At 42.3% G+C, this 25,522-nt stretch overlaps 2 protein-coding genes across 2 annotated transcripts; both read left to right on the forward strand.

Moving 5' to 3' along the window:
* Positions 1-1,843: 1,843 nt before the first annotated feature.
* On the forward strand, positions 1,844-25,230 carry pitrm1 (pitrilysin metallopeptidase 1). Its single transcript, XM_058635826.1, has 27 exons — positions 1,844-2,057; positions 3,337-3,439; positions 3,832-3,938; positions 4,384-4,535; positions 5,268-5,382; positions 6,051-6,147; positions 6,505-6,665; positions 6,744-6,870; positions 6,961-7,049; positions 7,150-7,278; positions 8,823-8,936; positions 12,167-12,263; positions 12,437-12,571; positions 13,557-13,695; positions 14,534-14,650; positions 14,756-14,885; positions 15,757-15,877; positions 16,803-16,879; positions 17,779-17,944; positions 18,105-18,205; positions 18,780-18,900; positions 19,828-19,878; positions 19,982-20,094; positions 23,724-23,849; positions 24,349-24,494; positions 24,806-24,908; positions 24,996-25,230. The coding sequence occupies exons 1-27, from the start codon at positions 1,972-1,974 to the stop codon at positions 25,087-25,089; spliced, it is 3,117 nt and encodes a 1,038-aa protein (XP_058491809.1). The 5' UTR covers positions 1,844-1,971; the 3' UTR covers positions 25,090-25,230.
* LOC131463797 (tripartite motif-containing protein 16-like) lies at positions 9,617-12,148 on the forward strand. Its single transcript, XM_058635838.1, has one exon. It carries the CDS (start codon positions 9,791-9,793, stop codon positions 11,438-11,440), a length of 1,650 nt encoding a protein of 549 aa, XP_058491821.1. The 5' UTR covers positions 9,617-9,790; the 3' UTR covers positions 11,441-12,148.
* Positions 25,231-25,522: the final 292 nt, after the last annotated feature.

The raw sequence follows: 25,522 nt of genomic DNA on the forward strand, positions 1-25,522 counted from the left end.
CGATTATGCTTCTTTTGCTTTATTCAAATAAGGGCTTTGAGAGCAGACTCTATACTGTGTGTAATCCTTCAGTTGACCTTAAAGTCACCATGAAATGAGCATGTTTGCTAATTTTCCACACTACTGTATAATCCCAGATAGGAATAAATTACAAAATATGCACTTTTTTAACATATGAATTTGTGACCACTTCTCTTAAATCCCTTTTTTATATGATTAAGACAAATTCTTTGAAAAAAAATCACCTGCTGCAACATCAAAATCGCGAGGCGCGATATGAACTGCCAAAAACATTTTGTTTTAACCTAATGTGAAACGACCAAAAAGAAAATGATAATTTCTTATAAACATTTCACGGCCACTTTTTTGCTTTTGATTCAAAAACATAGTCCCAAATGAGTCCAAAGAAAGTGTCACTTTGTGTCACTGAGGTAAATCTGAACAAAGAATTTCAAACACAGAAGTCACATGTGAACTTACTGATGGAGGCAGCAGTGGATGGACGACGCCTGTGTGCTGTGATGTAAAAAATCAAAAACCCCTGTTTTTTCATTAAATCTTAATAATAGATGTATGTCCATTTGTATTTAACTTTTGGCTCCAGTGAGAACAGAAAATGAAAAGGTTACCTTTACTTTGTCAATTAAAAGGTGACCTAACAGCGACATCTGCTGGTTTTGAGGGTCAATCACATTTAGAAATGTGACGGCAGCATGGTGTCCAGGCACAACATAGGAGATTAAAAACTAACGTATTCAGGGAAACACATTTAAAAAAAATTTAAATAAATTTGGTGCAGGTGACTTTGGTTCAGACCTCAGTTTCTGGTCATATGTTGTATGATGGTGAGACAATGAGAGAAACACGTTGTTCAGAAATCATGAATTTAAGCTGGCATCATTTTATCTTCATTAAGAATATGTTTTGTTTTTTTGAACAATGTGTTTATTGATGTATCAAGCTTTACATACTTAAACACACTTACAGAATTGTTCTTATTAAAGGCTTAACATTCTTTTGTTCCATATCTTATTAAGAATATGTTTATATTTTATTAATTTTTTTGAAACTTAAAAGCAATACACTTAAAAGTAATATCAAAAAATAAAAAAATTATACATACATATATTATATATATATGTATATATATATATATATATATATATATAAATATGTATACATATATAAATAATAATAATATATATAAATATATAAATAATTCAAAAACCAGGGTTTTTTTCATTAAATCTTAATAATAGATGTATGTCATATTTAACTTTTGGCTCCAGTGAGAACAGAAAATGAAAAGGTTACCTTTACTTTGTCAATTAAAAGGTGAACTAACAGCGACATCTGCTGGTTTTGAGGGTCAATCACATTTAGAAATGTGACGGCAGCATGGTGTCCAGGCACAACATAGGAGATTAAAAACTAACGTATTCAGGGAAACACATTAAAAAAATATATATATATGATAAATTGTAATGTGCATGATTCAATCAACACAATGAATACATACATTCAAAAAAACGTTTTTTATAGTAAATTACTCAAAGTTTTGTTAAAATGAATTGTTAATGTTTAGTGACATTGAAATGTCTGCCCTTCAAAATAAAAGCTACATAACAGTCATTTTACGGTCAACCAATCAGAGGCGCTCTTTTTCACGACTCGACCAATCATAGTACAGAGTACTGAGGGGGTGGAGGTTAGCTCATGGGTGCGGAAGCTTTGCGCTGCGCGTGACCATAGAGCTTCATCACACTCGGATGGGTTTCGCTGGCCACAGAGTGACTTATAGATCCGCTGATTGCGCAGGTGCTTTTTTTTGTGTCGTAAAGACACTTCCAGAGTAGACGTAAAATATGTGTGCATGAACTGTTGTAGCACGGCATGAGAGGAGCGGAGGACACGGACTGTGGATATTGGGGCTGATAACATGTGTGTTCACTGACACGCGTGGATTAATAAATGCGTGGAGTTTGTGTAATTTGGCCGCCAACAAACGCCATGTTTCGGCAAACGAAGGCGGCGCTCCAGAAACTTCGATATCTGAGGTAAAGTTAGCTAACGGCTTAGTCATTGAGTCCAATCACGTCATTCACTGTTAGTGATTCTTATCAACACTTTGACGTTTGTGGATTTTTTATTACTGTTGTTTTTGTTTGAAAAAAGAAAGGAAAACGTGACACAACTGATGATAATAATATGATGATGCAACAGAGACGAGGAAGCAGCTGTTTGGTACAAACACAGCAGGAATAACATTAGTTTATATTCATCATCATCATCATCATCATCATCTACCGCTTTATCCTCCACCAGAGAGTCAATCTCAGCTACATCGGGCGATAGGCGGGGTACACCCTGGATAGTTCGCCAGTCCATCACATAAAATAATAAATTTAGAATTGCATAAAAAACATACCATAATATAATGCAGGTACATAAGGATTATAATATGTAAAGCTCTATGGAAGAGCCGATAATGGACAAAATCACTTGCTCAGATATTGGACAGATTTAAAAACGTGAAATCTGATACAACCCAAAAAATCTGTGTAAAAATGTTAACTACAGGGATGGCACAATACTATCTTTTTGTGTCTGATACCAATATCACAAACTCAAATATCTACTGATATCGGTCCAAGCCATCATAGACCTTTTAAACACTAGGAGCTGCTGTTTACACATTTGTGTGTTGAGTCATTTCAAGCTTCTTATTTTTTTAAAAAAAACAAACACACACAATCCATCAACTGTGTAACAAATGTTATTCTCCCATGATGAATAAAAAAAAAACCAACATGATTATTTTATTCACATTTTTATCTGTCCGATATAGGGCATTTAATGACTTATCATTTGTTTTAGATCGACTAATCTGTCAATAAAGTCAAAATTGAGTCGACTAGTCGTTTGATGACATCACATTGACACAGTGGAGGAACATAGCTATACAACATAAAGAATCAACATGTCTTCTTGAAGACATTTTTACAAAACTAAACAGTTAATAACTTGAATTTGATGTGTTGACAAATTGGCTTTTCTGTTAATGTTCTAGTCCAATATCCAATCGATTGACCAGTATGGGACTGATGTCTTTACAATGTCTAACACAGATGTGTTGTTAACAGCTTCATAGTTTGAAATCTCCAAAAATGACTGTATAGGACTGATATCAGTATGGACTTGGGTTTGTGATATCGTTATTGGACATGAACAAGTGGTATCGTGCCATCGTTAAAATCAGCTGTGTTAAAACGCACATTCGACCTGTATTTGTTTGTGCTAATTGATTGATTCATTATAAACTGTGTTTTCCAACAGTTTCAATGGACGGCATCACACATGTAGGCTGAAGAGCACTTCAGCAGAGAAGGCTCTTCTCTACCAACCAGGACAGAAAATCTCTGGCTTCACAGTCAAGCAGGTGAGTGATTGTGTTTTACTGGAACCCTGTGTGAATGGGAATCAAGTCAAATTCAGCGAAATCGGCAGCGATGACATGCCCTACTTCTGCAAAGACTCTCCGTTTTGCAGTTGATTAGTTGTTTGATCCAAAGCGTGTCACAAACTGTTGATAACTGTTGATTTTTGTTTCCCAAATCTCAAAATGATGATGATGTCTTGTTTTCTCCACAGTTCAAAATGATTCAGTTTTAATGATTTATTTGGCATATGTGTCATAAGTGCAAAAAAACCATAAAATATTCACATTTATAAAGCTGAAAATTCGTGTCGCATCGTGTGCTACAACTTTGTAACCTTCACCAGAGTGAAGACGATCTTTATGGACAAAACTTTCGTACTGTCATTTTCCAGGTTGTAGCCGTCCCCGACCTGTTCCTCACTGCAGTGAAGCTGAGTCATGACAAAACCGGAGCTCAGTACTTGCATGCGGCCCGAGATGACACCAACAACCTCTTCAGGTAAGCGGTTATGTGTCTCACCGGCACCACGTACCTGTACAGATGAGAACACACAGGTTCACATGTTACGTTTCGTAATTATTTGAAAAAGGTACAAAACTGAATTAAAAAAACAAAACAAAACAAGAAACGTTCTACTCCAGTTGCTACCTAACGTTTGGTGGATCTATAACCACAAGATGGCAGCAGCAGCAAGCATTTGGTCAAGTGATGACATTTCCAAGGCTTTTTGAATGCATCTTGATGCTGCTTCTTGTAGCTCAACATACCGTGAACCCTGCATGATAGCTTTTATGTGGTAGATTTAAGAATATTTGACGAGTAATCCTGATGAATATTTGAACAGCGATTTATATTTAGATCCTGAAGTGAGTGACAATGTTTTGAGGAGAAGCAGGAGAAGAAGAAGAAGAAGAAACCTTAATGACGGTAAACTGTCTTTCAGTGTCCAGTTCAGGACGACCCCCATGGACAGCACCGGGGTTCCCCACATCCTGGAGCACACAGTGTTGTGTGGATCTGAGAAGTATCCCTGCAGAGACCCGTTCTTCAAGATGCTCAACAGGTCTCTGTCCACCTTCATGAACGCATTCACAGGTACTCAGAATCACACGGAAACCCCAATAAAGTCCTCAATGGACCATAACACACACACACACACACAATCCACGGAATGAAACTTTAAAAGGAAGATGAAGAGTAGAATATGTAGTTATGAGTAATATATTATCTCTCTGGTCCAAAATGACGTAAAGACTTCTCATTGGGGTTTAAAGCTGTAGTACGTAATGTTTCAAAAATCTGTTGTGTTCAAACTGTTGTCGAGTGAGTTCAGACTACAGCTAACTGTGTTTTTTGTGCATATTTGGGGACATATTTTATTATATTTTGCTGCATTAGCCTCGTCATTGTGTGTGTGTGTGTGTGTGTGTTAAAGCAAGAACATGCGTAAATAACAAGTTACATTGTTTAAGGAAACTAAAAAAGTAGCTTTACGTACAATTCCTTCAACCATTTATCCTCAGTGGACACTGTGACGACTCGTTTCAATAATTGGGCACCGAAACCTAATTCCTTTCACCCAAAAGTAAATGATGTTGTTTTTTGATGACCTGTTTCATGTTTTTAATATTTAGTTTACACATTTTTTTATTGAAAATACTGTGTATGTAGTTGCACCGTGATGCAGACATAAACTGTAGATTGAAGGGACTGTTAGTGTTGTACAATAACTGGAAGTTAAGCAATTTTTGGGCCGAAATCCCATATTTTCTTTTTTTAAAGGAACATTCATGAGGTTTTTTTTGTTTGTTTTTCCCTCATGAACAGCCAGCGACTTCACCATGTATCCATTCTCAACCCAGAATGGAAAAGACTTCCAGAATCTTCTGTCGGTTTACCTGGATGCAGTGTTCTTCCCTTGTTTAAGAGAGCAGGATTTCAGGTGAGCAACAGCTACATATGTGACCATTATTTTCTCACCTAATCGAGGAACTGGTCCATAAAATGGCATAAAATTTGGGAAAATATGAATCTGTGTTTCTCAAAGCTGGAAATGTTGATGTCTTGTTTAGACGAATGGCAAGGGCTGAAACGGCTGTACATCCGTGTCTTTGGGGTCATTTTTGAGGAGGTTAACGTGCATGAAAACTCTTGAAACTTGGCATGGAGGTCAGGTCTTGGCATAGTTACTGTACCGGTGTGCTGCTCAGGGGCTCCATAGCGCCCCCTAAGGTGAAAACTGTTGTTTGAAAATTGAGTTCCACCGAATTTCTGGAACTTGGTGGGAAGATGTTCTAGACCAAGACAAACAGAAAAGTTGACCGTAAACCATTGCGAACAGTCTTGAACTGACAGACTAAAGGCTGAGCCTGTGAAATTTAAGAATTTATATTGTGAATCACAATTATTTTTGGACAGGATAATCGTGACGGTAAATTCTTTCATCCCATGCTTGGTTGCAGCCCTAGTTCACATTTTCACATTTAACTGCTTAACTAAAAATGCTGCGCTGCATCCTCAGGTTTATGGATTACCACTAGTAAATTTTGGGATTGTTTCAATCAGTCTTGTTGTTTAAATCAGAGATGTGTTCTCGTCACCTGTTTCCAGGCAGGAGGGCTGGAGACTGGAGAACGAAGACCCCACGGACGCCAACTCCCCGCTGGTGTTTAAAGGAGTGGTGTTCAACGAAATGAAGGGGGTTTTTGTAAGTGAACAACTTTCTCATTAAAAAAAAAAACATCTCAAAAGAAAGCTTTTCAAAAGTCCATGGAGACGACCTGTGTGCAGGTTTATATCGATGGATGTAGACTGAAAATCTAGGGATATTAAACCTCAGTAGGACGGTCGGCCACATTACCATGGTGCAACGACTGAATTTGACCATTCCTGACACAACCCTCCATTCAGACTATCCAGGCTTCAGACCAACCCTTTGGTTTGAAGCGACAACCCTCTGCTTACAAGCCCAATTCCTTTCCACTTGGCCATGGGCTGCCCAGCTCATCCCCAGTAAATAAACGACAGAAATCTGAAGTGTGTGTTTGTGTGTGTTGGGTTACAGTCAGACAACGAGCGCCTGTACGCCCAGCACCTTCAGAACAAACTGTATCCAGACCACACCTACTCTGTGGTGTCGGGAGGAGAACCTCTGGCCATCCCCGACCTTACCTGGGAGCAACTCAAAGAGTTCCACGCCACACATTACCACCCCAGCAATGCAAGGTAGACTTAAAAACACATACACACCTAATAAAAAACTCCACAAAGAAAAACCCTTTACTCCTCGTGTTTCACCGTCAGGTTCTTCACCTACGGAGATTTGCCTCTGGAGCAGCATCTGAAGCAGATTGAAGAGGAAGCTCTCTCCAAGTTTGAGCGCATCAGCCCGAACACAGACGTTCCACCTCAGCCTCACTGGAGCAGCCCGGTAAGAACCGAGTCACCATTCACACGCTGCACTGACATCACACACGCTTCCTCCACATGACAAACTTGCTTGAACACTTGTCTTCCTCAGAGAGAGGATCACATGACCTGCGGCCCCGACACTCTGGCGCCAGATCCCGTCAGACAGAACACGCTGTGTGTGAGCTACCTGCTGGGAGAGTAAGACCACTCTGAGGTTACCACCGAACATGATATCGTCTTCGTCCAGTTCTGAGTCTGCTCTGTAGTTCTAACATCTGATAATTTCTTGTCTAACCAGCATCACTGACACGTTTGAGGGATTCACGCTCAGTCTGTTGTCTTCTCTGATGATCTCTGGACCAAACTCTCCCTTCTACAAAAGTCTCATCGAGCCCAAGATCGGAACTGACTTCTCCTCTGTCGTCGGGTGTGTGCATTTGTCTTCCAGCATCAGTCACGTATAGGGCTGGGTATCAATCAAAGATTTTCGATATTGGTACCAATACCGATACCTTCATTTCGATACCGGTTCCTGATCGAGACTTTTTTCGAGACCAGTTTTATAATATAATTTCTAAAAAAGAAAATTACATTACACATTATGGTACAAATCCATCCTTAGTTTTTATTTTTCAGTTTTGGCATTTTTACACTCAATGTAACTGCAAATTATTTTCAATTGCAAACAAGTGACAAGTCATTTTCACTAAGGATCTCACAGAAATTTACAGAGCTAAAATCAATGTCTTATCATCTCCCTATTTGACATTAGAACACAAAACATAACAATAACATGGTTGTAATATTATTACTCAAAAACCATAATCTAGGCTGCGATAACCTAGACTTAACTGGTCAACAATAGCAACAGTTTACTCACCTCCACTGTAGAAAAGGGTAGCAAACCTTTACCAACAAAGTTGTGACTGTGGCACTCATCTTGTTTTTCTTTACTCATTTTCTTTTTCTGCCAGTGTGAACGAATTCACACCGACTGGCCTTGTCCTCCTCACATCAGGGTCAGAGGTCACTGTGAGGACAACATAAACATAAGTGAGCTGTTTAACAGCCGATGCAATAGATTTTAACAGGTTAAGCTTTATCAGTTACTGTCTATATTCAGTTAGCTTTTCATTTAGTTAGCTATATAGCCATAACGTTAACTTAAGTAAACCAACATACAACACGTAAACTTACCTGTTGAAATCCCGACACAGCACCGTCAGAACTCTGAACGTGTCATGGATGAAGCGGAGTCTGGTGGAGATTTTAAATCAGGCCGGCTGTAACATCCACAGTAGAGATGTGGTTGAGAGGAGGTGGATAGCTGTGCTCCGCTCTTCTTATATTCAAATACTGAACAACTTTCTGCTCTGAGGTTGATGCCGTGCGCGTTCAGGTGCTTCGTTAAATTTGTTGTGTTGCCGACCTTAGTGGTGATATCTATTTAACAAATTGTGTCACGCACTATATTAGTATTACTTTTGTTGAAATGGAGCCACACTTTCAACCTCGGTGGCATTTTTAGCCCCTTCATCACAACACACTTACGTGTAGTTTACAACACAGATACACGTGAACCTGGTCTGTGGGTGAAACAGCACTGTATTCTTCCTGCACGCCGCAACCACATGTAACGTTACAACCAATCACTGGCAGCATTATCAGAACTTGATCACCTGATTAACTTCGAAGGTATCGAAACTTAGGACCGAAAAACAAGGTCGGTGCCATAAAAGAACCGAAGTTCGGTACCCAGCCCTAGTCGCGTAGCAGCGTGTAATTAGTCTTCACTCGACTTGTAGTTACGATGTTGGGAGGTATTTTTCTTCCACATATACAGGTTCCCATAAAGAGCATTAGTTTGCTAGGATCCTTCTCTATTTTATCTATTTTACTGGAGTATAACAGGTTCAGTATTAAACGTCGTTGATATTCGCTGACTTTAAAAAAAACTTTTCCGTCGTGCAGATATGACGGCAGCACCAGAGAGGCGTCGTTCAGCATTGGCCTGCAGGGCATGGCTGAGGAGGACACGGAGAGGGTAAAACAAATCATCAGCCAAACCATGGAGGACATTATTGAGTAAGTGACACTATTACGGGTTCTTGTTTTAATGGATTTAAAAAAAATTGACTTGGAAAAAAAATTGGAAATGAGTAGAAATCAAAGGTGGTTTAAATCTTAAGAGTTTGAGCTGGTGCTGGATATTTTCAAGATTCAGGACATGAGGTGGGAACGAAATTGCAGTCCCTAAAACCCGGTCAGCCCAAACATTAATAAACAAACAAGTTAAAATTAAAATTAAACCTCTGGGGGTAAGGTGCTGTGTGTGGCTATGAAAGATTAAAAAGACTTGTGGTGACTTGTGGCATGTTGGTACTGAGGTAAGTATATAAATAAATTAGTGCAAAAGACTTACAGTGCAAACAGTCCGTGGACACACAGTCACATTATCAGGAATGCGGGGGGGTGCAAACAGTACAGTCGGTGGGGGTGGGGGCAGCAAGGCTATGGGGCTACAGAGTGTTCATTTTCAATTTTAAGAAGGATTTTCATTGTCAAATGTCTCAGTTGTCCATGTCCCAAAATACATCTTGCCTAATTCAACAAGTCATGTCACATGTTCACTTCTTATCTTGCTCTTGTGTCGGCACCTTCTCTTAAAGCCACACACACACACACACACACACACACACGTTTCATCCGGTCTAAAAAGTCATTGTGGCAAACTTTGACCCCATTTATTACGTTCTCTATGATTGTGCAGAGATCACGCAGAGTTTGTGTGAAGTGGATTTGTCATCAGAATTACAGCAGAAATGTCAGATATAAACTTTAAATGCCTCCGCCTCCTCCGGAAACATGAGTCACAGTGGAACTTCCTGTTCTTTGTGTTCTGCTCGTTCGCTTCGAAGCTGTTGTTATCATAAGGAGAAATGGCTCAGGGAGGAAATCAGGTGGACCGAGAAAGATTCTGCTGCTCGATCTGTTTGGATCTACTGAAGGATCCAGTGACTGTTCTCTGTGGACACAGCTTCTGTATGAACTGTATTAAAAGCCACTGGGATGGTGAGGGTGAGAAGATGATCTACAGCTGTCCTCTGTGTAGAGAGACCTTCAGACCGAGGCCTAAACTGATGAAAAGCACCATGTTAGCAGATTTAGTGGAGGAGCTGAAGAAGACTGAAGTCCATGATGCTTCTGCTGATCCCTGCTCTGCTGGAGCTGAAGATGTGGCCTGTGATGTCTGCACTGACAGGAAACTGAAAGCTCTCAAGTCCTGTTTGGTTTGTTTGGCCTCTTACTGTGAGGAACATCTCCAGCCTCATTATCAATCACCTGCATTTAAGAAACACAAGCTGGTGGAGCCCTCCAAGGACCTCCAGGAGAACATCTGCCCTCGTCACAATTTGGTGATGGGCATGTTCTGTCGCACTGATCAGCAGTGTATCTGTCGTCTCTGCTCTGTGGAAGAACATAAAAACCACAACACGGTCTCGGCTGCAGTAGAGAGGATGCAGAAGCAGAGAGAGCTGCAGCTGAGTCTCCAGAGACTGCGGGACAGCAAGAGCATGCAGATGCTTACAAAGGAGGTGAGGGCTATTGATCTCTCTGCTGATAAAGCAGTAAAGGACAGTGAGAAGATCATCAGTGAGCTGATCCGACTCCTGCAGGAAAGAAAATCTGAGGTGAATCAGCAGATCAGATTCCAGCAGAAAACTGAAGTGAGTCGAGTAAGAGTTCTTCAGATGAAGCTGCAGCAGGAGATCACTGTGCTGAATTGGAGAGAAGCTGAACTGAAGCCGCTTCTGAACTCAGAGGATCACACCCAGTTTCTCCTCACCTACCTCTCAGTGCCAGCACTCAGTCCATCTACACACTGGTCCAGCATTCACATCCAACCTCGGAAATACTTTGAGGAGGTGACGTCAGCTGTGGCAAAGGTCAGAGATCAAGTACAGCACGTTCTGACTGAGACACAGAACAATGTCCCAAGGACAGAGACTAAAGTGGACGTTTCACTATCACAGCCACAGCCAGAGACCAAAGAAGACTTCCTCAGATATTCACAGGCAATCACACTGGATCCAAACACAGCAAACACTTGTCTGGTGTTATCTGAGGGAAACCGAACTGTAGCAGCAGTGTGGGAAGCGCAGCCTTATCCTCATCACCGAGACAGATTCACTCATTTGTGTCAGGTCCTGAGTAGAGAGAGCATGACTGGGCGTTGTTACTGGGAGGTTAAGTGGACAGGAAGAGGACTTCGTGTAGCACTGACGTACAAGAACATCGGTAGATCAGGGAGATCGGGAGAATGTGTGTTGGGAAACAATGACAACTCTTGGGCTTTGGATTGTTCTAACAACTGTTGTGAGTTTTTTCACAAGGGGATCAAGACCAAAGTGTCAAGTGGTTTGTCCTGCAAAATAGGAGTTTACCTGGACCACAGTGCAGGTCTTCTGTGCTTCTACAGAGTCTCTGACACCATGACTCTCCTCCACAGAGTCCACACCACATTCACTCTGCCTCTCCATGCTGGAGTTAGGCTTAATTTTCCCGGAGCCGTAGCTGAGTTCTGTTAATAGAGCTGTTTACGGAGCAGTCAGAAAAATAAACCAAGGAAAAACGTAGCATAGTTTTAACACTGTGCTTGGTTGAAACAACCAAACGTTAAACGCACAGATGAACGGACTTTTCTCCACATGAAAACACAAACTGCTCTGTTGAATATTTGTGTTGACGTGTTTTGAGCAGCGTCGTTTCTCTATAATTAGGTTTTAACGTGTTTTTTTGTTCTGAAAAAGCTGATGTTTTGTACATTCATGATCTGCTGATGTTTTTATGAAATTGTAATGACTGTGATCGTCGTCAATGAGGTCGATGTTTTTTTTCTTTGTGAGATTGGGGTGAAACTAAATTCTGTTTGTCTGAAGTGAATCTGAGGAACAAGAGTCCCTGAACAGACATTTTCTAAATCAATATGAGGGAATACATTGAAGCTTAAAATAAATAAGGTGAATAAACATAGACTTTTCTTGTGTTGTGGATCTCATTCAAACACATTTCAGCAAATAAGAAAAAAACAAGAAAAAAACACAAGAAGTAAACAGGGTAAATAGTATGGTAGAAATAATGCATGCATAGTATTGTGTTTTTATACAGTAACACAATGGTAATATTAAACCTGTAGTATAAGAAACAACAATAAAATAATGATCCAGCTTCAACTTCCATCAATGCCTGAAGACCAGGATATCACATTTTAACAGCACAGTTATCACTGTGCTCCTTCTTATCGTCTGACACAGGAACGGCTTTGCGGAGGAAAGAATCGAGGCACTCCTCCACAAGATCGAGATCCAAATGAAACACCAGTCCACCAACTTTGGTCTGTCCTTGGCTTCGGTGAGTTTAACTGCGCCTGAAATGCTGTTTCTGTGTGGATACAATACGATTTTAAGAGAAACTCATATTGGTCGACCTCTAGTCTGAATCGAGATTTTGTACTATGTTCTCTCATTGCTGGTTTGATCATTTGTTGATTGTGATTTGACTTTGTTTTTCCCCTATGTCTCTAGTACATTGCATCATCGTGGAACCATGACGGTGACCCAGTTCAGCTGCTGCAGATCAGCGACAGCGTGGCCAAGTTCAGAAAGGCATTGGAGGAGAACCCTCGCTTCCTCCAGGACAAAGTCAAGCAGTACTTTAAGGTGAAAGAAATCGGTGCCGCTTTGAAGTTAAAAAGAAAGAATTATGGAGTAAAAATCCCAGGTTGAGGTGACAGAGTTTGCATGTTCTGCCCGTGTGTGTGTGTGGGTTTTCTTCAGGTTCTCCAGTCTCCTCCCACAGTCCAGAAACATGCAGACGTGGGTCTTTGAAATCCTTAAGAGTTTCTTGAAAAAATTCAAGGCCCTTGGAAGTATTGGAGAGTGAAATGAGTCATTGAAAGTGCTTGAATTTTGTGCAAGAAAGAAGTTCAGTTGATATTTAGGTTAAATGTCTCCCCTTTTTGTTACGACGCAGCCTACTGTTTCATGCCCTGCGTTGCTTGATGTACGTAGTCGAGGCCGATGCATGACAAACGTGGACTCATAATTACTAAGACGGTGTTGTGGACACTGTCCTCTGTCTCTCTCGCCGTCGTTGACGTGAGATTCCGTGCAGAACAATGAGTGAGTAAAGTTAAAATGAGAGAGAGCAAATGACGACGTGACGCCTGGGAAACTGAAAAGATCTCTGTCTGACCAAAGACAAATGCCAAAAGACTGACTTTGACCAAGATCCCAAGGACAATCACTTAAATCAATAAAAGTGGATGAAGACAAAGCTCTTACAAGTTGCCACCTTTAAGCTGTGTCAGCACATTCTGTCCTTGAATTTGAGGGAATTGGTCCTGCATTTGATGTCAACCAACCTGTGCAGAGTTTAATTGTGTGACCCTCGTGTGGAGGATAAAGCAGTAGAAAAGTGCGTGAGTGAGTGAGTAAGACTGGAATTTGTTTAGTCTAAAAATACGACTCGATGACTTACTGAATAACTCATACTCAAACGAGTTTACCCGTTCTCTCATGAGTAACGTCTCCAGCTCTGCGTTTGTCTACAGAATGCCACTTCTTTACATGTTTTATACCAGAGCGTTTGACGTTCATATTCTGTGCAAACACTGACTTTTAACTGTCCCTCTGACCACTGCAGGAGAACACACACAGACTGACCCTGTCCATGAGCCCAGATGACGCCTATCTGGAAAAGCAGGCCAAAGCCGAGGAGGAGAAACTGCAGAAAATGGTCCAGACTCTGTCTGACTTCAACAGGACGGAGATTTATGAGAAAGGTAGCCGTAATTTCGTCACATGGACTTCACAGCTCTCTAAGTAGGTTGAGTCATGTTAAAGCCATCTGTTCACGCCCAGATAGTTGTCAGATAATAAAGTTTTATGAGAAGGCAGGGCAGCCTTTTTGTATCGCACATTTCATTCACAAGGGCATGAAATGTACAATTTGAGAACAATTTACAGTATAACATAAATAAAACAGCAGAACACAGTGTTACAGGGCACTTCCCGTGTCATGGCAATATGGCAGCTAAATTATGAACAGCTGACTTCCTGTTGGGTCCGTAGTTCACGCGTAAGGGGTCCGTCTCTTGTGTCACATATGATGTTTGAGCCAATCAGTGGATGTACGGCAGAGTTACAGGGCACTTCCTGTTCCGTGGCAAATTGTCGAAATTGGTCCGATGTTTTGCCGTAACCACACCCCTTTTTAATAACGTTTCATCTTTGATGTGGTTAGTACAAATTGACTTATTTTTTATGTTTGTATGATAAACGTGCTCAGACGAGTTTGGTGATTTACGAAACGTCCAAATCACCAAGATGGACGCCCAAATTCAAAATGGCCCACTTCCTGTTGTGAAGTCATGGTCACAAAACTTTTTTCTTCATCTTGGGCTGTGACATATGTCTGCCAAGTTTCGTAAAAAAAATGTGTGCATCTTAGTTTTGGCGTTGTTCTACCGTGTTTCACTCTAACATCTAAGCCATTTTGCACCACTTTTACGTATTACCCTTATTTTACCAAATTTGCGTGCAAATTTCCGTTCGTTTTCACCAACGTTCAATTTCTCAAAAATGTGATTGTAAATGTTCGATGGTTCTCCTGGTGAACAGGTCTGGAACTGCTGGGAGCTCAGAGTCAAACCCAGGACGCCTCCAGTCTGCCGGCGCTCAAAGTGAGCGACATTGAGCCGACAATGCCCGTCACTCCTGTCAACATCAGCTCCATAGGTACGGCACAGTGTCCACTCTAGTCTTTGTTATCACAAAGGTGAATTTTGAAGGAGTGTCTGAAGGGACGATGATTTTTGTCTGTCCTCTTTTATGTCCACACAGGCAGTGTCCCCGTGCAGTACTGCGAGCAGCCCACCAATGGCTTGGTGTACTTCAGAGCCATGTGTAGCCTCAACACGCTGCCAGAGCATCTGAGGATTTACGTCCCGCTCTTCTGTAATGTCATTACCAGGTGAATTAAAGGTCCAGTTTATGGGAAATTATTTTCATTTGGCCGAAATTGAAGATGAAATAATACTTGGATTTCTCCGGAATCCCCGTGGGATTCATAAAAAGTTCTGGTTCTGATAATAATAGCACTTTTCTTCACAATTTAACAGTAAGTTACAGTTAACACCTCTTAAGTTGAATACAAAGTTCTTAATTAAAATTATTAAAACGAAACAAAGATTCCAGACTAAACCTGAAAATGTCACCTCGAAATATCAGCTTGTATCAGCATGTTCTGAGTTAAAATCATTAATTTTGTCATTATTTCGAGCTTTTGGAAACAATGATTATCATTTTTCAATATTTTATGACAATTTATGCACCAAACTGAAATAAGCAGCAAACTAATGGATTATGGAAATAATTGTTGCGGCCATGTGTTTATTTATGTATCGTCTTACATCATGTCTGAAAATTTCAAATACATTCCTTACCGACCCTTTTGGTTGTTGTACGTTATGTTTAAAATTGCAATAAGAGACATTAAAATGCCAAAATGTAGGTTAAAAGTGCTCAAGCAGATGAAATTTACGCACCTCGAAGCCGCACCTTTAAGCTCAACACACCGCAGACATTTAACCAGAGTCCTTGAATGCATCTCGTCAGCTCAACACACGCTGTGAATCCTGCACAAATATATTTGAAGAGTAAAACCATTAAATATTTAAATATTGATGTGAACAGTGCGGGCGCATCCAAATTCACCCCTGAATTAACTGCAGTTTTGTGACGATCAATGATGGTTTTGTTTTATTTAAAAAAAAAAAAAAAAAGCCTTTTATTGTTTTTGTTGTTGTTTTTTAAAGCTGTGCTGTTTGTTTGTGTTCCCGCAGAATGGGCTGTGGTGATCTGGACTACAGGCAGCAGGCACAGCAGATGGAGATGAGGACAGGCGGCATGTCCGTCTCTACCCAGGTCATCCCCGACTCCACAGAGCTGGACGTGTACGAGCAAGTCAGTGCCAGCGATAATATGAGATCTAAGATTTTTTTAATTGATCCCCATGAATCACTAACAAACCACAACCATTCAGTTGTAATGATTGTGTTTGTTATATGAAAAAAAAACTAAATATAATCACATTTAAGAAGCTGAAAAATCACAGAACTCGGAGAAGGTCGGACTGCGTGATTCTGGAAACAAATGTTTTTTTTCCTTAGAATTGAGGGCACGATTATTTTTCACAAATCAGAATGTTTATTGTACTCATGAATAAAAGATTAGAAACATTGTAGTGGCTTCAGTGACACATGGCGTGTTTCCGATCGCTCGACTCGTGACATTGTTACCAGGTAAAAAGTGAGTGCTGTCACAGGAAGAGATACAAGAATCAAAGTGAACAGTGCCGAACTGTAGATGAGTTAAAAAGACTTAACAATCCTGAAAACGTGGATTAATCTCCAACATTTAGCAAAGCAAATGTCTAAAGACTCATCATTTAACAGAGGAGTCTGGTGGATTTGGTGACAGCGCTGCCGAAAGCCTGCGATCCTGAGTGGCCGTGTGATTCTCGTCACTAACACCTGAGTTTTCATCACCATCCATTTTGTATTTATTTCTCCTAGCGCACACTTTCTCCTATGTTCTGTGCCACACTCACTCCGCGCCGCTGCTTGTAAACTCTCAACTGAACCATGTGACGTAAAGGCTTCATGTGGTGAGAGAGAAGGCAGCGACGAGAAACTCCCAGAGGAAAGAAAGGATCGTTTATTTGTGAAGCAGCTTATGAAATCGTTGCCATTTAGAAATGAGATCACGTGTAGCTGTGAATCGAGATTTTTTTTAACGATTTATTGTGCAGCTCTAGTTTGTGAAATCTTTACTGCTTCAGGTTTTAAAACCACTGACATGTTTTTAATGTGTTTGTTGTGTGTTTCAGGGAGTTCTCCTGTCCTCCTCCTGCCTTGAGAGGAACCTCCCTCACATGTTTCATCTGTGGAGTGACATTTTCAACAGGTATCTCCCCCCCCCCCCCCCCCAACACTGTGGCAGATTTTCAACACAAATCACCAGTGAATAAAGCATTCAGACTTTATTTATACAAATAAAGCACTTTTTATGCAACTGAGGGTAAAAGGACGTTTTATATCATTCACTATTGAGATATATATATATATATATATACATATATATAAATCAAATCCTGAATAGACACATATATGTATATGTATATATTTACTGACATATCACCCAGTCTTTCAGGATTGTTAACATGTATAATATATATATATATTTATGTGTGTGTATATATGTATATATATATATATATATATGTGTCTGTGTGTGTGTGTGTGTATATATGTGTATATATATATATGTGTGTGTGTGGACTCAGGACAAGTTTTCTTTAGAGATGTTATTACCTTTCATTTCAGATAATGCCTGCTTTATTTCTTCAAATGAGGGATATTTTAAGTGTTAGAAACAATAAAAACTGACTATAAATATGGTCAAATTCTGCTATAACAAATAATTAGGCTTGAAGTCTTAATAGAGTGACTTTTTTATCAATATATGTATAATATTTACTGTATTTCACACATTTATTCAATAATTGGCTGTCAGAAAAGATGGTAAAATAAAAAGAAAAACAAATAGTAACAGATAAAATTAAATAGTTAAGTAAACAAAGTACATAAAAGTATTAAAGTAAATAAAAGGAGTAAAACATGATAAAATAATCGGTACGATAAGACAGAAATAAAGAAAACGGTTGTGTCTGATCCTGAAATGAAATAAAAAGGTTCATAAATAATAAAGTTTGCTTTTAAAGAGTTCTGTGCTCCCCTCTGGTGTTCAGGAAGTGCAAACACAGCAGTAAAATTGATCAGGTGTTTATAAATGTTTCCCTTTAGCCCTCACTTTGACGACAACGAGCGTCTCAGAGTCCTGGTGATGAGGTCGGCGCAGGAACTGGCCAACGGGATCTCGTACTCGGGTCACATGTACGCCATGACCCGTGCGGGCCGTCACCTGACCCCTGCTGGAGACCTGCAGGAAACTGTCGGGGGAATGGAGCAGGTACTTTTCTCATAGTCACTCATAGTTAAGTGAAACCTTTTTTTGACAGAGCTTTTATATTTTTTTTAGTTTAGTTCTCATTTTGTGCATAAGATGGCACAAAATATAAAAGATTTGCAAATTTGTGGATCAAGCTAACGTTCTTTGTCGCGGTTCATAGGTGAAGTTCATGAAGAGGATAGCCGAGATTTCCGACATTGGCCACGTGATCAGGACATTGCCCAGGATCAAAAGGCACCTTTTCAACCCGGATATCATGAGGCCAGTGTGGTCTCATCTCTCCTGCTGATGCTGTTGTTGTTGATGTTTCATCCACAAGATCTTTTCACAAACACACGGGAAACATGCATGTGCAAACGAGAACGGTTATATGATGTGCAAGAAAACGTGTGTGTTTCCTGCTTATTTTCTGGTTAAATATGATAATACAGGACTTAATTAGGCTGTATTTTAATCTTGGGCTCCACAGCAAAGACGAGCAAATGTCCCTTCGCAGGCACAATGTAGTTTCTGCAGTGTGACAGAGGTCACATCCAAACTTGGTATTGGGGGCCAAACTAGGCCGAAAAGCCAGCCTGAGACATGGACGTTGGCATTTAGTGAAATATGGCTGTCAGCAGCTCCAACTGTGATTATTTAATCTAATCTGAAGACTGAGAGATCTCAAACATGTCCTATCAAATATATCTTTTTGTTATTCATAGGTTCATTTTGCATTTTCCATTATAAAATTCTGTGAAATGTCGTCATAAATATCATCATTGTAGCTGTGCATCGCGACGTCTACGTAACTTTTCTAACTTTAAACCCCCAAAATGTGTGTTTTTCTTTACAGATGTGCGGTCAACGCAACGCCACAGAAACTGAGTGATGCGGCCGCACAAGTGGAGAATTTCATCGACAACGTCAGTGTCAACAGGAAAGAACGCAAACTTTCCCGACCAAATGTTGTAGAGGTGAAGTCACTGCAGTTTATACTAGGGATGTCCCGATCCGATATTGATATCAGATATCGCTCTGATATCAGCCTAAAATCTCTTGACATAAGCTCTCCGATACAACAGTCCATTCCCCTTCAGCCCTTCTATCTAGAAGCGCCCGTTCTGATCACGAAGCCGCACAGCAAGCGTGAGTTAGCCATTAGCACCACGCTAGCTCATCCTTTGGCGAGCTGCTGAAACAACATTATTTCATAAACCAGCGCCACCTGTCGACTTTCAACAGCCTCTGTTTGTTAATTGGACCCCAAAAACCAGCCATGCCAAGAGCTTTGTGTGTTTTAAATGTGTCCTGAAGCTCCACACACGGAGCTAAGTACATCTGCGGGGCCGGTCCTCGGGCTCCGTGTTTACCTGCGGGACAAGTCACTCACCCTGTGTGGGTTGGGCTAATCCAAAATAGTGAAAACAAGGGGGGTGTTCTCTGAAGACACGTTGTTGCCTGTGAAACACGGGTGCTCTGAAAACACCCCCATTAGCACTTGGTGATGAAATTAACCATAGACTGTTTGAAATTAACATGGCAAAAAATCGAATATTCTTATGTTGAAGGTTAACATTTATGTAACCATTGCTTAATAATAAATGGGTCAGTTTTTCCTCATACCTACTGTTGCTGAATATTGTTCTCTGTTTAAGTAATATCACTTGATCAAGCCTATTCTAACATTCCACACTATAAAATATGTAATTAAAGTATGTATGATTCATGCTGATATCGTATCGGATCGGTATCGGCCAATACTCAAGGCTGCAATATCAGTATCGTATCGGAAGTGAAAAAGTTGTATTGGGACATCCCTAGTTTATACCACTGAAAATCATTCAATCATATCAACAAATCTGACATGATTTTACTGACTTTTTCATCCTTTGTTAATCCAGAGACCATTAGACCCTCTGGACAAGTCTGGACCGAGGAAGAAACTGATCACTGTAAGTTCATCAGTGATTACGATTGTTTTCACGATCAATGAATGTGTCAGTTATTTTCTCAATTAATCAATTTGTTCATAAATTTTTCTCATTTTCTCCACAGGAGCTGAATTTCCAGCCGTGTCAGATGAAAACCTTCTACGAGATGCCTTTTCCCGTCAATTTTGTCAGTGAGAGCATACGAACGGTGCCGTTCTGCCATGAAGATTACGCCAGGTAAATAGTCCTTGTACCACAAACTCCCTTTACATCAGGGGCCTCAAACTCAAATAAACTGTTCAGTGATCAGAAATTTAAATTATATCTTGATATTCCATCATGATGTTGCAGTAAAAAAAGATTTAGGATGACACGTAGACATCATCATCATCATCATCATCCTCCGCTTATCCGGGGCCGGGTCGCGGGGGCAGCAGTTTCAGCAAGGGACCCCAAACTTCCTTTTCCTGAGCCGCATCGACCAGCTCCGACTGAGGGATCCCGAGGCATTCCCAGGCCAGAGTGGAGATGTAATCTCTCCACCTTGTCCTAGGTCTACCCCGAGGCCTCCTCCCAGCTGGACATGCCTGATATACCTCCCTCGGGAGGCGCCCAGGAGGCATCCTCACCAGATGCCCGAACCACCTCAACTGGCTCCTTTCAATGTGAAGGAGCAGCGGTTCTACTCCGAGCTCCCCCCGGATGACCGAGCTTCTCACCCTATCTCTAAGGGAAAAGCCAGCCACTCTCCTGAGGAATCCCATTTCGGCCGCTTGTACCCGCGATCTCGTTCTTTCGGTCATGACCCAACCTTCATGACCATAGGTGAGGATAGGAACGAAGACTGACCGGTAGATCGAGAGCTTTGCCTTCCGGCTCAGCTCCCTTTTCGTCACAACCGTGCGGTAAAGCGAATGCAGTACCGCACCAGCCGCTCCGATTCTCCGGCCCATCTCCGGCTCCCTCGTCCCCTCACTCGTGAACAAGACCCCGAGATACTTGAACTCCTTCACCTGGGGCAAGGCGTCATACCCTACCCGGAGAAGGCAATCCACCGGTTTCCTGCTAAGAGCCATGGCCTCAGACTTAGAGGTGCTGATCCTCATCCCGACCGCTTCACACTCGGCCACGAACCGATCCAGTGAGTGCTGAAGGTCGCAGGCTGACGAAGCCATGAGGACCACATCATCTGCAAAAAGCAGCGACGTGATCTCAAGCCCGCCAAACCACAACCCCTCTCCCCCACGACTACGCCTCGATATCCTGTCCATGAAAATCACAAACAGGATTGGTGATAAAGCGCAGCCCTGACGAAGGCCAACACCCACAGTAAACAGGCCTGATTTAGTGCCGAGAACCCTGACACAGCTCATACTTTGGGCGTATAGAGATTGGATGGCCCTAAGTAGTGCCCCCCCCACCCCATACTCCCGCAGCACCTCCCACAGTATCTCCCTGGGAACCCGATCATACGCCTTCTCCAGGTCCACAAAACACATGTAGACCGGATGGGCGTACTCCCAGGCCCCCTCCAGGATCCCTGCAAGAGTAAAGAGCTGGTCCGTTGTTCCACGACCAGGACGGAATCCGCATTGTTCCTCTTGAATCCGAGGTTCGACAACCGGTCGAACCCTCCTTTCCAGTACCTTGGAGTAAACCTTACCAGGGAGGCTGAGAAGTGTGATGCCCCGGTAATTGGCACACACTCTCAGGTCCCCCTTTTTGAAAAGGGGGGCCACCACCCCAGTTTGCCACTCCTTTGGCACTGACCCCGACCTCCACGCAATGTTGAAGAGACGTGTCATCCAAGACAGCCCCTCCACACCCAGAGCCTTCAGCATTTCTGGGCGGATCTCATCAACCCCTGGGGCCTTGCCACTGCGGAGTTGTTTAACCACCTCAGTGACCTCCCTCAGGGAGATTGACGATGATCCCCCATCAGCCTCCCTCTCTGCCTCCACCACAGAGGGTGCAGATGTCGGATTCAGGAGTTCCTCAAAGTGTTCCTTCCACCGTCCGGTTACCTCCTCAGTCGAGGTCAACAGTGTCCCATCCTTACTGTACACAGCTTGGATGGTCCCCCGCTTTCCCCTCCTGAGGCCCCGAATGGTTTTCCAGAAACGCCTTGGTGCCGACCGATAGTCCTTCTCCATGTCCTCTCCGAACTTCTCCCATACCCGCTGCTTTGCGTCTGCCACAGCAGAGGCTGCCGCCCTTCGGGCCCGTCGATACCTTGCAACTGCCTCAGGAGTCCTCCGGGATAACATATCCCGGAAACACTCCTTCTTCAGTCGGACAGCTTCCCTGACCACCGGTGTCCACCACGATGTTCGAGGGTTACCGCCCCTTGAGGCACCTAAAGCCCTGGAGCCACAGCTCTCCACTACAGCTTTCACAATAGAGTCTTTGAACACTGCCCATTCAGGTTCAATGTCCCCAGCCTCCACAGGGATACAGGAAAAGCTCCGCCGGAGGTGAGAGTTGAAGGCCTCTCGGACAGGGGCATCCTCCAGACGTTCCCAGTTCATCCGCACTACACGTTTGGGTTTACCAGGTCTATCCAGAGTCCTCCCCCATCCTCTGACCCAACTCACCACCAGATGGTGATCAGTTGACAGCTCTGCCCCTCTCTTCACCCGAGTGTCCAGAACCGGCGGCCTTAGATCAGATGAAACGATCACAAAATCGATCATCGACCTTCAGCCAAGGACACTCTGTTACCAAGTACACTTATGAGCGTCCTTATGCTCGAACATGGTGTTTGTTATGGGTAGTCCATGACTTGCACAGAAATCCAATAACAAACGACCACTCTGATTTAGATCAGGTAGGCCGTTCTTCCCAATCACGCCTCTCCAGGTTTCCCCATCGCTGCCCACGTGCGCGTTGAAATCTCCCAGCAGAACTATGGAGTCCCCCGACGGAGCCCCTTGCAGGACTCCATCTAGGGCCTCCAAGAAGGCCGGGTACTCCGAGCTGCTGTTCGGTGCATAAGCACAAACAGCAGTCAGGGCTTTCCCCCCTGCAACCCTAAGGCGCAGGGAGGCGACCCTCTCGTCCACCGGGGTAAACTCCAACACAGCGGCGCTCAGCCGGGGGCTTGTGAGTATCCCCACACCCGCCCGGCGCCTTACACCCTGGGCAACTCCAGAGAAGAATAACTTCCAACCCCTATCCAGGAGTGTGGTTCCAGAGCCAAGGCTGTGCGTGGAGGTAAGCCCCACCAGATCTAATTGGTAGCGCTCCATCTCCCGCACAAGCTCCGGCTCTTTCCCCCACAGCGAGGTGACGTTCCATGTCCCCAGAACCAGCTTCTGCCGCCCAGGTCCAGTACGTCGAGATCCCCGACCTTCACTGCCACCCATGTGGCAGCACACCCGACCCCAGTCGATCTCCCTGCAGGTGGTGGGTCCACAGGAGGACGATGAAGAGGCCACAGGACTTGTTCGGGCTGTGCCCGGCCGGGCCCCGTGGTAGACCCGGCCACCAGGCGTTCGCTCACGGGCCCTCCGTCTGGGCCTGGCTCCAGGCGGGGGCCCCGGGCTTCCTCCGGGCAGGGTCACTCTCTTCCTCTGTTGTTTTTTCATGAGGTTTTTGAACCATTCTTCGTCAGGCCCCTCCCCTGAGACCAATTTGCCTAGGGAGACCCTACCAGGAGCACTAGGCTCCAGACAACACAGCTCTCAGAATCACAGGGGCACTCAAACCTCTCCACCACGGTAAGGTGATGGTTCCCGGAGACACGTAGACAATTGTAATTAAAACACTAGACAAACTTATATATATATATATATATATATATATATATATATATATTCACTCAGTGTAGATGAACATAACTTTATTTGTGTTTGTTTTTCTTTCAGTTTGTGTATCTTAGCGAGGATGATGACAGCCAAGTTCCTCCACGGAGAGATCCGAGAGAAGGGCGGAGCCTATGGAGGCGGGGCCAAGATGGGGGGAGGCGGTCTCTTCACCTTTTACTCATACAGGTTTGCCAACGTTTACGACGATTCACTGACAATCCCGTTGCCCTCAGAAATTGTGCCTGGTAACGATGTCACAGTTGCTAATGTTAGCATTATCGCTAGGTCTGCTAACTAGCAAGCTAATCTGGTCCATGTGATAAAAACATGGTATGATATAGAAGTGTCTCCACAGACACCAGTCAACAGTGTTACATGTACGACTAAAAACAGTCGCACTGTCCAATTTTTAACTGATGTTACGAATTTTACTATTTGTGGATTAGCATAAAAAAATCAGTTGATATTTGAGTCCACTAGATGGCACCAAGTTTACTCTGTTTGCAATATTGTGATAATATCATATTGTGACAGTATTGTGACATAAATATCATGAAAATATCGTATAGTTACTTAAGTGTCGTATTGTGACACTTATGTCACAATACGACACAAAATTTAAAAAAATGTCACAATATCCATTGTGACATTTTTTTAAATTTTGTGTTTGTCTTCTTTGACTCAGGGATCCAAACTCGGTGCAGACGTTATCTGCATTTCGTAAAGGTGTCGACTGGGCTAAGTCAGGACAGTTCACCCAACAAGACATCGACGAAGCCAAACTGTCGGTTTTCTCCGCCGTCGACGCGCCAGAGGCTCCGGCCGACAAAGGTATGTAAAAAAACTTTGAATAAGTTGTTATTTTTTTCTTTATTATAAACATAGACGTAGTATTTTATAAAAATATTTACATTTTTAAGTATTTAGGTAGTTTTTGACATTTTAGGTTGTTTTTTACAATATTAACATTACGTAGTTTTTGACGTATTACATAGGGGTTTTTTTACGTTAAACGTAATTTTTTATGTTTCACATAGTTTTTTTGACATTTTACGTATTACGTCATTTTTTTGAAGTTTCACTTATTACGTGATAATGATATGTTCAGTGTTTTCAGTGACGTTTTTCTGTGTCTGTCGCAGGAATGAGTCATTTCCTCAGTGGAATCACAGACGACATGAAACAGAATCACAGACAAAGACTTTTTGACGTCACGCACCAAAACCTGTCGGACGTGGCTGTGAGGTAAAGAAGGAAAAAACACTATTATATCTAATAACTTTGCTTTTTATTTTTGAAAACACAAATTTCTTTTGTGTCGTTTCACTTCAGGTACTTATACACTGGACAGAGGACGCACGGCGTCGCCATCCTCGGACCAGAGAACGAGGCGATTAAGAAAGATCCGACATGGATCATAAAGTAACCTGATTGCTAGGTTTTTATGTCATTAAAAAAACTGAAAGTCCAGTTGTTATGACGGCGATAATATTGTGCTATGTGCAGAGAAACCGAAAGTACTGTAAATCTACTTGTTTGGATTTATTTAAAAAAACACATGATCATGTTTTTTTTTTTGACTCCTTCCTGTAAACATCCTTAGTATTTTTACATTTAACATTATTACACTGTAACATAAAATGAGTCGACTCTTTATTTAATGCTATATCAATTTTCACTCTCCACCAAGTTGTTGATCCACTGCTGCCTCCATCACTGAGTTCAAATGTCTTATTTTGTCACTTCAGCATTTGAAATCCTTTGTTCAGATTTACCTCAGTGACACAAAGTGACCATATGGGGGCAGCAGTAGACCAGCAGCTCCTGTGTCCCTGTAAGCTAATGGTGCATTTCCACCG

Source organism: Solea solea, chromosome 1 (genome assembly GCF_958295425.1).
Source record: "Solea solea chromosome 1, fSolSol10.1, whole genome shotgun sequence".
Classification (NCBI taxonomy): Eukaryota; Metazoa; Chordata; class Actinopteri; order Pleuronectiformes; family Soleidae; genus Solea; species Solea solea.

Bases quoted from the DNA above. Each gene is read 5' to 3' on its own strand.
- LOC131463797 (XM_058635838.1), top strand. From the start codon at position 9,791: ATGGCTCAGGGAGGAAATCAGGTGGACCGAGAAAGATTCTGCTGCTCG.
- pitrm1 (XM_058635826.1), top strand. From the start codon at position 1,972: ATGCGTGGAGTTTGTGTAATTTGGCCGCCAACAAACGCCATGTTTCGG. The intron at 13,696-14,533 runs GTAGCCGTAATT...CCTGGTGAACAG, and splicing joins GACGGAGATTTATGAGAAAG to GTCTGGAACTGCTGGGAGCT. The intron at 16,880-17,778 runs GTATCTCCCCCC...GTTTCCCTTTAG, and splicing joins TGGAGTGACATTTTCAACAG to CCCTCACTTTGACGACAACG.